Source organism: Oncorhynchus kisutch, linkage group LG1 (assembly GCF_002021735.2).
Source record: "Oncorhynchus kisutch isolate 150728-3 linkage group LG1, Okis_V2, whole genome shotgun sequence".
Lineage (NCBI taxonomy): Eukaryota > Metazoa > Chordata > Actinopteri > Salmoniformes > Salmonidae > Oncorhynchus > Oncorhynchus kisutch.
In genome coordinates, this window is record NC_034174.2 from 13,564,114 (window position 1) to 13,577,990 (window position 13,877).

Sequence of the window (13,877 nt, forward strand, 5' to 3'; positions counted from 1 at the left end):
CGCAACGCCGTGCCCTGGGATCAGAAGACCTGCCAGGAGAAGATGACCTACTATACTTACCGCTGCTTTCTTGTTTTCCTCATCACATCTGTCATCTTCTCCCTCTTTCTGCTGTTTGAGGAGTTTATTAACAAAACATGGTGGGTGTCAAACTGGCATAAGATGAAGGTGTTTTTGTTCGACTTTGCCACATACCTGTTCACCCAGGAGGAAGGGAAGGAGATGATTGAACTGTAGGCCAATTGGACAGTATGACAACGACAAAGATGCCTAACACATCCTCATGATCACCCGAGGATCACCACACCAGAGATTATTATTTATCAGTAGGCTACTTTGCTTTGACAGAAATATTTGAAATGTGATAGATTGTTTTGTCTGTTTGGAATTCTTCTTTTTGTTTGTTTCTGATTGTGCGAAATCAAATAGATGTAATCTGAAGTCCAAGATTGTCAATTAATTCAATAAACTAAACTGTGTGTATTCATAATTGGTTATTATTCTGCGGCGTGGTTTATGTTTGATGGACTATTTTTTGGTTCCATGATATAGGTTGCCCATACCAGAGATGGAGTATTCTGGATGTGTACCAGTGCCAGTTTCACCAGAGAGGAAGAGGTGAAGGGAGAGGGTTTACCCTACCCAATAACTGTTCATGAAAATAAGACTAGGAATTTAGGATTTTTTTAATGAGGATCAATGAAAAGGGTCGAATTTGTAAAAAAAAAAAAAATGTAATTGCTACATAGGCTTATTTGATTGAATACACATTTCATAATGGTTAGGCTGTTACGTATTCACTGATATAACTTGGCACACGTGGCATTTCGGCAAAAAAATAAAACTACTTTATATCTGAGTACGCCTGTCGGTCACAAACGAAAATCTGACCTCTCATTCGCTAGAATGGTCCCATCTGCTCTGGCCTTCGACCACCTGCCTTCCATCTTTAAATACATGTATTTCCATTGTTAGAGTGGTCACTCGATTATCTTGTCAATTTAATAGATATTCTTTGGTTTGATACGAAACTAGCCTACCCCTAGTCTGAATCACACATTCCAAGTAATAATTTAATTTCGTCATGGCTTGACTTATTGCTGGACAAAATGTGCTGCTGCTGAAAATCATGTTCATAAAAACATGTTTTAGTCCTAGCTATGTCGCGATGAAATTGAAAGATCCTAAAACTATCTACGGTGGTAATGTATTTTTACTGTAATGAAACAGCAGAGAGCAGGTCTCGAACCTTCGACCTCCTAGCCCGAGGTCCAGCGCGCTCGTCCAAGCTGATTTTTTTTTGGACGAGGCGTGATGATGGACCAATCATATCTGGGCACTACAAATTCCTCTATCTTCCGGTGACGACCCTCTTTCTCTTCCGGAAGATTCAGCGTGATCGACGTTTCGTGTCTGTACAGACTTAAAGTAAGTTAAACTATTTAATAAGTGTTAGTCCATCAAAACGGCGCCAGTATTATAGTTAAGATGTTTTGATGTGCTAGTATATGATCAGAATCCATTCTGTACAACATATGTTCCACGTTAGCAAAAAAAGGCGCGTGCAAGTTTTGCTAGCTTTATAGAAGCTAATGTCAGCGTTTGCTAGCTGACTAACATGACACCATTGCATGAGCACCAATAATTACATGGAAATGGGCACAAGAAAGCCCGTGTTTTTTAAACGTTTTTTATATGTTCATTTTATTATTATAACGTTCAATGTTGTAGGACCGTTAAATGGGAGGGGGAGAGTGAATGTTGCAATGACACAAACGCAGTGTAGCCCACTGAGATATTGACCGTGGCCTGTGCTAGGCTGGACATATGAAATTAACGTTTTTTTGTTGTCATAACTGGTTAATTACATCCGCAGTGTAGCCCAGTTTCATAATATTACCATCTGTCCTAACGGCATGCCATAGTTTTGAAGTAATCGAAAAAAACCATCTTATTTTAGGGCATTATTTTAGGACCTAACCAAATGGATAGGTCAAGCTCATTGATTTGGAGATCTGACGCTGTTGCTACCTCAGATTATGGCCACAGGGCGGCGCAAAAGAGCTATAAAATAGTTTTTTGCCTTAACTCCTAACCCTAGGTATAATCTATTTTAGCTCTAGTCATTATCCGAGGTACCTACATTCCAGCACAGGTGAGACAAACAGGAAGGTCTCCTATGGGGTAATGCTTTGTGTTAATTATTTGCATGTGGAAAGCAATGCAGAGACAAACAGACCTCTTCTCCCTCTCCTTTTCCCCCTGAGGGTGAGCTTGAGTCTGATAAAAATGGTGGGGAAAAGGGAGATGGTAGAAAGTGTAAGCGTAGGGAGCTGAAGACAGGAGAAATGGAAGTGAATGAGGGTGAAGTATTGGCAGTGGTAGGTGCGGTAACGTCACCAGAGACTGAGGTATGCACCGAGGATCAGGATGAAGAGTCTGACAGGAGTGAAGTTTATGGACAAAGTGGACTATTGCCTTTAGGCTGATCCATGTGTGGTTTCACGCCCGGGTGAAAAAATAGTTTGGTCATGTGGAATTGGTGAGGGTAACCAGAAGTGGTCTAGTGATTAATTGATTGTGTTTCTGTTGGACAGAGGAAGATTGTGCTCAACACTTCACGTACCCCCATTCGTTTTACTTCGTTCTCAAGAAAAAGGCACTAATGAAGGGAGTGATAACTGGGGTGCGGTAGATATAAATGTTGAGGTCAAAGATTCCCGGTGTATGTGATGCTTGTCGTTTGATGCTACGCAGACATGGTGGCGAGAGTGGGGAAACAAGTCAATGTTCTTTTGAGTTTTGAAGTTGTCTTTGCCTGACAAAGTGAATTTAGGATGTACGTGTTATCCTGTACGAGCGTATGTGCCGAATACATTAAGTGGTGATGGCATGAGGTAGGAATAAATGTTTAATTAGTGGCATAGAGGGGTGTTTTATTTTATATACTTTTGAAGTTGGTGAGTATAGTGTTAGATGGTAGGGTATTTATTTAGTACACTTTTCTTTTTCAAGTAAAGTATAAGGGAGTTGTGTCTAGTAGGTGGCGGTAATGCAACAAATTGGATGCCAGCCACCGTTAAACCTCATAGGTTATTCTATTTTAGCCTTAACCCTAACCCTAGATATAACCTATTTTAGCATTAACCCTAACCCTAGATATAACCTATTTTAGCCTTAACCCTAACCCTAGATATAACCTATTTTAGCCTTAACCCTAACCCTAGATATAACCTATTTTAGCCTTAACCCTAACCTTAGATATAACCTATTTTAGCCTTTAAGCTTAACCCTAATTATTGGGTATGGTAGCCTATAACACTTTAAAAAATATATTTTTGTAAAAAATATTATGTTAGTAAATACCGTTATTGTACTAAAGCATTTTAGTGATGTTTTTAATCAAAACCAATGCAAGCATTTGCTATTTTATGATATTTCTTATTGCAAGGCAGAACACTTGATAAACAAGCCACATGTTATTTTTCAAATGTGGTTTGAACTGTGTGACTTAGTAACCTATATGTGAAAGTCCAGCAATTGTCTGGGATAGGTGGGGCAGGTTTGAGACAGATCTCAGGAATTAATAAGAAAAATACACTATTTCTCAGTTACTTCATCAATGTCTTCATTGCAATATAATTGACATAAAATAGCATGCAACCAAAGACTATGTTCCATGATTTTCTAAAATGGTCACTCATTAGTTTACAGGTTGCTATTTATCTCATATTAGGTCTGTGTTGCTTTTGGGGGAGAAACAAATAGTGACTACAGCAGGTATTGAACCCTGGCCAAATAATCACTAGACAGGTGCACATACTTCAACCCTAGTAGACATGTATTATAAAAAGCTCTGTTAGTGTATCATATTATGAGTGAAAAGACAAGTGTTTCTTCCAGCTCGTCAATAAATTACATCATGCAACCCTTGTGGTTGCATTACCTCAACATGCCCCTCGATTGCGAGAGAAGTCCGAGTGCTCGCTGCTGCCTAGGGCACAAGCTTTTGGCAGGACTTAGTTGAATTGCTGGGTCGGTGCTGGTTGATGAATTTGACAATGAATGTACTAGGGGAAAATGTTTTGTTGACCAGAGGTGACTGAATTAATGTTCAGGCTTATTGATTAAAGTTATAGTAATGAAGTATATTTTCAAAACATGAGCATAAAAACTAGTAGTAATAACATGAATAATCATTATATTACTTCACAGTAATCTGTTAAATGCATGTTCAGTCCTTCCTCTTGTGTTAGAAGTGTGGAAAGAGACAGAAAAATGCATGCGCAGGAGTTTTCCTGTGAAGGAAGTATCCAGGGAGAACGAATCTTCTGAAATTTATTTTGTGGTCTTATGCTGCCATCTATTGGAATTATTTAGCAATTGCGGTAGTAATGAATACATTGTATATCCTTACCAAACTAATTACTCAGAATTGCAAAATATAACATTTTCTAGTTAATTTTATCACTTACAACATTAGCTATTTAAACCATAGCAATGAAACGGACATAAACACTATACACTATCGCCAAATATCTCACAATGTGTATATTTTGAGTCTGGGCAGCGAGCTCGGTTGTCATCGATCACTAGAAAATAAATAGTCAGAAGCCACTTGTCTCAATTCTTTTTTTTAATATGTTCATTATTTTATCATTAACATTACATTTTTTAGGACCGTTAAAGGGGGGGAAAGGGAATGTTACAATGACACAAACACATTGTGTAGCTCACTGAGATATTGACCTTGGCTGGCGCCAAACCTGAAGTCTGGCAGAACAGTAGTGTTCCTTTTGGCAACGACCACATTATTTTTATATGGGAAAATTACATTTTTGCGTGCAGTGGCGCTGTTGGGATTAATGTGTCGATCTATGCAAGAAAAGAAACCTTTTTGGATTATAAGATATCAAGAACAGTAAATAGTGTTTGTTTTAGTTTTTTCTTAGCTCTTTGTTCACAGAACAGCATGGGATTTATGTTTTAGACGTGGTAGTTTAGAATCAACAATAATTGAAGTTGAGGTAATTTTAACGAAATGACACATGTAAAAAATATATATATATATATACATATCTATAATTATTTTATATATATATAACTAATTTGGCTACTCCTCTCCTACTATAGACCTGGATAGATCCAGTATGAATATCCAGAATGCATTTCAAGTAGGCCAATATAACAGTTTGTTTTTTTCTCCTCCATCCTCCTGCTTGCAGAATGCGTTACGTGTCCGCTTACCTCCTGGCTGTGCTCGGTGGCAACACCAGCCCCTCCTCCAAGGATATCAAGACCATTTTGGGGAGTGTCGGAATCGAGGCCGAAGATGAGCGCCTAGACAAGGTATGCCTCCATTTAGGGTGAGGCTGTCTTGTATTTTGAGTAGATGAACTGAGTTACTTTTGTGTACTTTGACACTATTGCAGGACAGAGGCCTTGGTTTACATAGTAACTGGTGACAATAAGAACCTGAATTTGTCTCCACAGGTTGTCAATGAATTGAATGGAAAAGATATCAATGAAGTCATGAACTCTGGTGAGGCATTGTCCTTATGTCTTTGTTTTGACTCATGAATTCATACACAATTATGCCAGATTTACACTATATGGCCAACCCAAACGGTACTGTTGGCTGTTCTGTATTATGTCATGTTTGTGTGGACCCCAGGAAGAGTAGCGGCTGCTTTTGCAACAGCTAATGGGGATCCTAATAAAATACCAAAAATTCCAGTACAGCTTGGTTTGGCACCATCGTGTGAATCAGACTTTGGTCTGTAGATTGCATATAGGTGCAAATGTTGTCCAATTACCAGTCACTGTACAATCTAAAGGACCTGTCAATGAATTACTCTGTTGCTCTTTGCAGGTCTCTCTAAATTGGCCTCCGTGCCAGCAGGTGGTGCTGTGGCGGCTCCTGCTGCTGCTGGGTCTGCTGCAGCTGGAGTTTCTCCTACTGCTGGTAAGCCATCATAGTAGGGAGTCATTAATTTCAACAGACTGAAACACGTTTATTTGAAATTAATTGCATGAAGACACATTTCAAGGAAAACGCTTGATATTTTAAATGCGCTTTGATTATATATATGTATTTCTGGAAATGGTCCATGTGTTTTGGGGATAGGCTCCCAAATATGAAACTAACATGTTTGTGTCTTTGTAGCGGAAGAGAAAAAGGAGGAGAAATGGAATCTGAAGAGGGATCTGATGATGACATGGGATTTGGACTCTTTGATTAATCTTCCTTCTGTTAGAGGTTGAAAAACCAATAATAAAATGGAAATGGTTAGAAGAAAGCCACTTGTCTTTTTTTGTTTACATGTTTATCATTAACGTTCAATTTTGTAGGACCGTTAAAGGGGGGGAAAGTGAATGTTACAATGACACAAACACATTGTGTAGCTCACTGAGATATTGACCTTGGCCGGCGCCAAACCTGAAGTCTGGCAGAACAGTAGTGTTCCTTTTGGCAACGACCACATTATTTTTATATGGGAGAGAGTATTTTGCGTGTAGTGACGCTGTTGGGATTAATGTGTCGATCTATGCTATAATTTTTTTTTTACCTTGTTGGATTAGAAGATCTCAAGAACAGTAAACTACTGGTATGCTTACATTTTTTTTCTTGCTTCCCTTTTGTTCAGAGTAGCATGGGATTTACATTTTAGATGCGGTAAAGTTTAGAATCAACAATACTTGAGGTAATTGTAACGACTATTGTGTGTGTGCTTTTTGAGGTAGTCTCAACTGCATGTTTATTTGGACAGTGAAGCTAAACCTTTTAATTTGGCTCTATACTCCAGCATTTTGGATTCGAGATCAAATGTTTGAGGTGGCAGAACAGAATGTCACGTTATATTTGAGGGTATTGTCATACCTCTGTTTCAGCATTTGGAAATGAAAGCACTTTACGTGTATATGGGGGCGGCAGGTAGCCTAGTGGTTAGAGCATTGGACTAGTAACCAGAAGTTTGCCAGATCAAAGCCGATAAGGTAAAAAATCTGTCGTTATGCCCGTCATTAACAAACTGTTCCTAGGCCATCATTGAAAATCAGAATTTGTTCTTAACTGGCATGTTTAGTTAAAGGTTAAAAAACAAATATATATATATATTGAGATGTAAACTAATTTGTGCACAGAATGAGAAATAAGCTTTTGTGCATATGGAAAAGGCCTGGGATTCTTTATTTCAGCTTCTTGCGTTTATATTTTTGTTCAGTATATATTCATCCAAATGCTTGACACCTTCAAATGGGGGGCATATATATATATATATATATATATATGCCCCCCATTTGAAGGTGTCAAGCATTTGGATGAATATATACGGAACAAAAAAGGCCTGGTTAACAGGCCTTTTCCATATGCACAAAAGCTTATTTCTCATTCTGTGCACAAATTAGTTTACATCTGTTAGTGAGCATTTCTCTTTTGCCAACATGCTACACCTGGAAGCTGATTAAACAATATGATCATTGCACAGGTGCACCTTGTGCTGGGGACAATACAAGGCCACTTTAAAATGTGCTGTTTTGTCACACAAACCAATGCCACAGTGGTCTCAAGTTTTGAGGGAGTGTGCAATTGGCATGCTGACTGCAGGAATGTCCACCTGTGCTGGTGCCAGAGAATTTAATGTTAATTTCTCTACCCATAAACTGCTTCCCAAGTCGTTTAACACACAGACCATGTGGAACCACGCCAGCCCAGAACTTCCACATCCGGCTTCACCTGCGGGATCGTCTGAGGGGAGGTGGGGGGCACAACCATCTGATGCACAACCAAAACAAAGTGAAAATACATCCAACAAGTTTGGAGAGTCAAGCTTGATAGAGTCGATGCATACTAAACTTTAGACTAAATTGAATAAACAAAGTTGTCTAAATACTTATGAAAACTTCAAAATGGGGGTAATTCATTTTTAATGGTAAAACCGATGTATGAAAATACCCTCAAATAAAAGGTGACACTGCTGTCGCCTCAACATTTGATCTCAAATCCAAAAATCAGGGATATAGAGCCATATTAAGGGTTTAACTTCACTGTCCAAAAAAATGTAAGGAAGTGTATCTGCTTCACCTAGCAAGTAGAATATATTTTGTTTACTCGTTTCCTATCGCTACCCCAAAACAAAAAATATGCTTCTTGACCAAAAGTCATGAAGTCATCTCATTCCAAATTCATGGTCATTAATATGGAGTTGGTCCCCGCTTTGCTGCTATAACAGCCTCCACTCTTCTAGGGAGGCTTTCCATTAGATGTTGAAATATTGCTGTGGGGACTTGCTTCCAATCAGCCATGAGAGCCCCAGTGAGATCGAGAATTGATGTTTTGCAATTAGGCCTGGCTCGCAGTCAGCATTCCAATTCATCCCAAAGGTGTTCGATGGGGTTGATGTCAGGGCTCTGTGCAGGCCAGTCAAGTTCTTCCACACCGATCTCATCAAACCATTTCAGTATGGACCTTGCTTTGTGCACGGAGGCATTGTCATGCTGAAACAGGAAAGGGCCTTCCCCAAACTGTTGCCACAAAGTTGGAAGCACAGAATTGTCTAGAATGTCATTGTATTCTGTAGCATTAAGATTCCCCTTCACTGGAACTAAGGGGCATGGCCCGAACTGTGAAAAACAGCCCCAGACCATTATTCCTCCTCCACCAAACTTTACAGTTGGTACTATGCATAGGGGCAGGTAGCGTTCTCCTGACATCTGCCAAACCCAGATTCGTCTGTTGGATTGCCAGATGGTGAAGCGTGATTCATCACTCCAGAGTCCAATGGCGGAGAGCTTTACACCACTCCAGCCGACACTTGGCATTGAGCATGGTGCTCTTAGGCTTGTGTGCGGCTGCTCGGCCATCGAAACCCATTTCATGAAGCTCCCGACGAACAGTTCTTGTGCTGACGTTGCTTCCAGAGGTAGTTTGGAACTTGGTAGTGAGTGTTGCAACCCGAGAACAGATGATTTTTACACAATTCAGCACAAGGCAGTGACATTCTGTGAGCTTGTGTGGCCTGTCACTTCGTGGCTGAGCCGTTGTAGCTTCTAGACGTTTCCACTTCACAACAACAGCACTTACATTTGACCAGGGCAGAAATTTGACAAAATAGTTGGAAAGGTGGCATCCTGTGATTGTGCCACTTTGAAAGTCACTGAACTCTTCAGTAAGGGCATTCTACTGCCAATGTTTGTCTATGGAGATTGCATGGCGGTGTGCTCGATTTATACACCTGTCAGCAACTGGTGTGGCTGAAATAGCTGAATCCAGTCATTTGAAGGAGTGTCCACATACTCTTGTATATATAGTGTATGTATTTGGACTGAAATGTCACTGATCCGTACTTGACCTGTTTGCTTGTGAAACTACTACTCTAACTCCGCTTGGTGTGCTGCATACAGCTCCATGCAGATCAAGTCCCCATCTGACTCCTCCTGTATTCCACCTGTATTATATTTTGCTGTATTTGGCATCTTTAACAATATCTAAGGGGACGAAAAATGGTCTACTGCCATTCATCTAGAAGAAAAAGAAACGCACACTTATTAAGACGAGGTGCTGGCTAGCGGAGTAGAAACTTGAAAATGAAAGAGAGCCCACACTCTAGGAGCTCAGATGCAAAACATTTAATACCAACGTTTCGACAGCCAAGCTGTCTTCATCAGGGTATAATAATTCATGACACAGCAGTGACATATTGTGGATAAATTGATTATAATATTTAATTTAGTACACATTTTCTCTCAGGTGGTTGAAAATGGCATCTTTACAGACAATACCACTTACAAATACATTTTTTTCCAGAATATCTACTCAAAGGTTAAAAAATAAATACATAAATATGAAACTGTTGCCAGGGAATTTCGAGTCATGGTGTCCACTAAAAATAGTTTCACCTTGCAACATTGCATAGTCTGGCAGTCCAAACAGTGCCTGGTCAAATATCCCTGTCCAGTGTCCACTCCACACTGTGCTGGTTGGGGGAGGAACTCGACCCCTTTTCCCCTGCTCCTACTTCTCTCCTTGCGCCTGTATCTATCTCCCTGGAAAATGAAATATGCTAATAACAGAGGCAAGTGTTACCCTTTAACTGCATGCATGACACAATGAAAGTGTGAATAGTTTTTTTGTTTTTTCTTAACTGGTTGTTTGCTTTGAAATGTTTCGGTACACTGTACACTATAAGAGCTTTGTGGACGGGATCCCTTTGACTTGAAGACAAATGACCTCATCGCTCCCTGTAAAGAGGTTCATAGTGGACTGATGATAGCTGTAGTTATTACAATGTATAATTAGACCAGAGTCAAAAGTTCAACCAAAGTATAATGTGTTGCAGATATGAAGCACCCTCTAGTAAGGATGAGAAACGTTCATTCCCAGTCCTCTCTGGGGAGTGACACCGACTCGCAGCCTGTCCTGAAAGAAGAGGAGGAAGAGGAGAAGGTAACACTAGAGGAGGAGAAAGAGACGGAAGAGGAGAAAGAAGGGGACGTATTGACGGACTCAGAGCTGGATCCTGAGTTGCCTGAGGAGTATTCCCATGGCCTGGAGGACCTGAGGTGGAACCTGAGCTCTCTAGAGAAGGCTGTATATCTCAGCCTGCCACCGTGGGTCCAGAGAGGTAGGCATGACGACACCACCCACACCACATCACCATGTCATGCCACTGCTGTGTTGTTAGTGGGCAATTAGCCACAACTTCAGCTGTCCCTTAACCGTGAAGCCATGCCCAGATGGGTGAGACAATTATAAACGTTGCTCAATAGTAAAACACAAAACATTTATCTCTCACGTTCAAGTTTTGTTTTATGGTTCCTTCACCTTTGACAGCCAAGATTGTTAAAATATCATTATATGTTATGTTTTATTTGACAGAGATTCACCACTGAGACCAGGGTCTCTTTCGCAATGGAGCCCTGCATGTACAATTCATAGACAAAATCAAATCAAAATGAGATAGGACAAAAACTAAATAAAATATAGCTCAACAAACAATCATGAAAAACAACCACATTCCTGAAATAGTACCCAAATCAATATAAATTCAATATAAATTGCTCAAGCAGCATCAGAGCGTCTCATTGCAGTGTACTTCAGGATTTACCTAATTTGGGGGAGATCTGAGGAACCTCAAGAGTTAACCAACCCTGTGAGCGGGTTTGGTATGTAATGTTTTTTTATACTATAACAACAAAGTAGGGAAGTTGGAAGCTGGTGTAGTAGAGCTTTCTAATTAATTGATCTGCGGCACTTTAATGGAAACCAGCCAACCTTTTGATACAGTTGTGGTTGTGCTTGTTTTGTCTTCTGTTTCAGCATTGCTGTGCAACCTCATGGCTAAATGTGGTGTAAACAACTCATTCTTCCCAGCCCGTCTGCTGTCCTACCTGCTGCTGCCCTACATACTGCCAGCCTCTATCTTTCTCCATGTCAACTACAGGTGATGCTCGATACAAGCGTCTATACAAACAACCATATTGAATTTATCAAAAGAACAAAGGAAACAAGTAAAGTTACCCCACTGACTATAAAATGTCCATCAATCAAACATGATAGCATAGTTACTATGACTAACACCATTAAAATAAGCAGAGTTATGGAAACTTCCATAGACAATTCATAGACATTTCTGGCGATTTCCAAGGGTAAACTTAGCTGTGAACTGATAGTGTTTACAGTCCACATTCTGTACAGTCTACCCCTTGGTTACATACTGTAACTATGGCTCGTTCTGTCATGCTTGTGTTCATACCATATTACCATTTGTACATTTGTGTCTGTATGTTTTTCTTTGCTTCAACTTGTGTGTACATGGACTTTACATCCCCCAGGGTGCTGTGTTGGCTCCGCCAAGTCCCAGGGAAGTGGCTGTGGCCGGGTGTGGAAATGGCTGTGCCATTCCTTCTAAAGCTCTCTCACCCCAGGAAGAACCTCATGCACAGGTGAGACGTGACTGTCAGATCATATCAGCTGTAAGTCAGCGATCCCAGTTACTGGAAATCATGTGCCACACAAACACCATGGTGTTATTGGCAAGAGCCTCCCCATCAGGTTAGAATTGGTTGAGTCACCATTTGTTATTTCAACATACCGTCTGAAATCAACGTGGTTGGTGAATCATATTTCAATAGAATTTCTTATCAGGTTAATCCTGACATCAACAAACTTCACTACAGGGTTGCTACGTGTGGTTCATTTTAAACTGTGGGCAATTATGTATCAATCAAAATTGAATGTTGATCTGCTATTGCCCGGTGGTTAGCTCCTGTCTGTTAGACATGTTTGTTTTAATCTCTCTTCTACCAAGTACTTTTCCATAACACTTTCTGTCAGGCTAGTGCAGCCAGTGCTCTCTCTTACACTCTGTTTTGTGATGCTTTTAGGTTGTGGCCCTCTGGTCCTGTCAGATTTTGGCCCGGTGGTCCTGCCAGGTTGTGGCCCTGCAATCCTATCAGGTTGTGGTCCTACAATCCTGTCAGGTTGTGGCCCTGCAATCCTGTCAGGTTGTGGCCCTACAATTCTGTCGGGTTGTGGCCCTGCAATCCTATCAGGTTGTGGCCCTTCAATCTTATCAGATTCTGGCCCCTATGCTTTCTGGCATCTGCCAAAGAAACACATACACAGTTTAAGAGTGCAGAGGATCCTCCTCCACAGCAGCGCCGTCGCTCTGTCCTGCGGTTCCAGCTGTCTACCACCAGCACCCATTACACAACCGAGACCCCCAACACCCCAACCGAAAGCCACCTTGACCCCCTGGGCTTCTCCCTCCTCTTCAACCTGGAACTAGCGATGGACAACCAGCCCAATCAGCCCAACCACCAGTCTCTACTCCACCAAAGCGAGAGGCTGCTGCCACTGGAGTATGGCCCCTGCATAAAGGAAGAGACCCTGGCCTCCCCACACATCTCCTACATGGGGGTGGAGGAAGAGGAGGAGAGGATGTCTCATGGAGGGGATGAGGTGGAGGAAGGGTTAGCTCTCCTCCGCAGGCTTCCTGTGGAGTGTGCCAATACTGGCTACTAATGTTGGCTGACTTTAGGGTCAGGAGTTTTTCCCTGATCGGGTAACATGGTTGGGAATGTGATTTTCTCAGCAAATGAATAGCAGACCTAAGTCTGCCTGTATCCAATTCACAACTAGTTTGTACTTTGAAGTATAATGTATGTTGAACCCGATTAGTGAAGTCAACTCTCATGTGCCGCATGAGGCAGTAAGCACAAAAGCTCTCTTTCTGCTCCGCTCTTCCATTCTCACTCCAGGATTGATAATGACTGGAAGGAATGATGATTAGGCTAGAGTCCCTCTTAGTCACGTCACATAGTCAAAATAATTCCCTCATGTCCCTTATCAGCTGACTTCCAGGTAAAGTAGTACTTATATTATATTAGATGTATTTTATGAAATTGTATATGCAGCGCTTGAAAGAGACACTGGTCTCAATGGTGACTCCCTGATTAAATAAAGGTAAATAATGTCCACAGGACATGTATTACACCTCAACTAGTTTAATCAGATTACGTTCAGGTATTTGATCGTGGGTGTTGTTCATCAAGTGAGTGGCAGTCCTATGAGTGGGGGGCTACCCGGCAGAGATTAAAATATCATCTTGAACGGAAAACTCCATTCGCCCACTGGCGGTAGGAATTCACAGCTTTGGGCACAAGAAAGGCAGCAAATAGCAAGCAGGACATTTTTTCCTATCTGGTTACTATCAGTGTTTGATAGGATCCTAATAAACACCATTAATTTGTTAGCTGACTAGTAATACCTTTGGATTGAGACAATGTTAAGCCTTTTCACCTTGACCAACTGTTTTGCTGAGGTTGAGTGGAACTTAGTTCATTTAAATAAAAGTAATTAACAAATGAAAAGGCTG

General features: G+C 40.9%; 1 protein-coding gene and 1 pseudogene across 3 annotated transcripts; both read left to right on the forward strand.

The window, feature by feature from the left end:
* Nucleotides 1–1,296: 1,296 nt before the first annotated feature.
* On the forward strand, nucleotides 1,297–6,299 carry LOC109899168 (60S acidic ribosomal protein P2-like; annotated as a pseudogene).
* A 226-nt stretch (nucleotides 6,300–6,525) lies between these two features.
* LOC109899145 (uncharacterized) lies at nucleotides 6,526–13,872 on the forward strand. 3 transcript variants are annotated; one of them, XM_020494211.2, is made up of 5 exons: nucleotides 6,526–6,608; nucleotides 10,338–10,622; nucleotides 11,318–11,441; nucleotides 11,833–11,943; nucleotides 12,385–13,872. In XM_020494211.2, the coding sequence occupies exons 2-5, from the start codon at nucleotides 10,340–10,342 to the stop codon at nucleotides 13,022–13,024; spliced, it is 1,158 nt and encodes a 385-aa protein (XP_020349800.1). In that variant the 5' UTR covers nucleotides 6,526–6,608; nucleotides 10,338–10,339; the 3' UTR covers nucleotides 13,025–13,872. The 3 variants fall into 3 exon arrangements, with proteins under 3 accessions (XP_020349800.1, XP_020349808.1, XP_020349792.1); XM_020494219.2 differs by lacking the exon at nucleotides 6,526–6,608 and adding an exon at nucleotides 6,644–6,704; XM_020494203.2 differs by lacking the exon at nucleotides 6,526–6,608 and adding an exon at nucleotides 9,254–10,073.
* The last annotated feature ends 5 nt before the right edge of the window (nucleotides 13,873–13,877 follow it).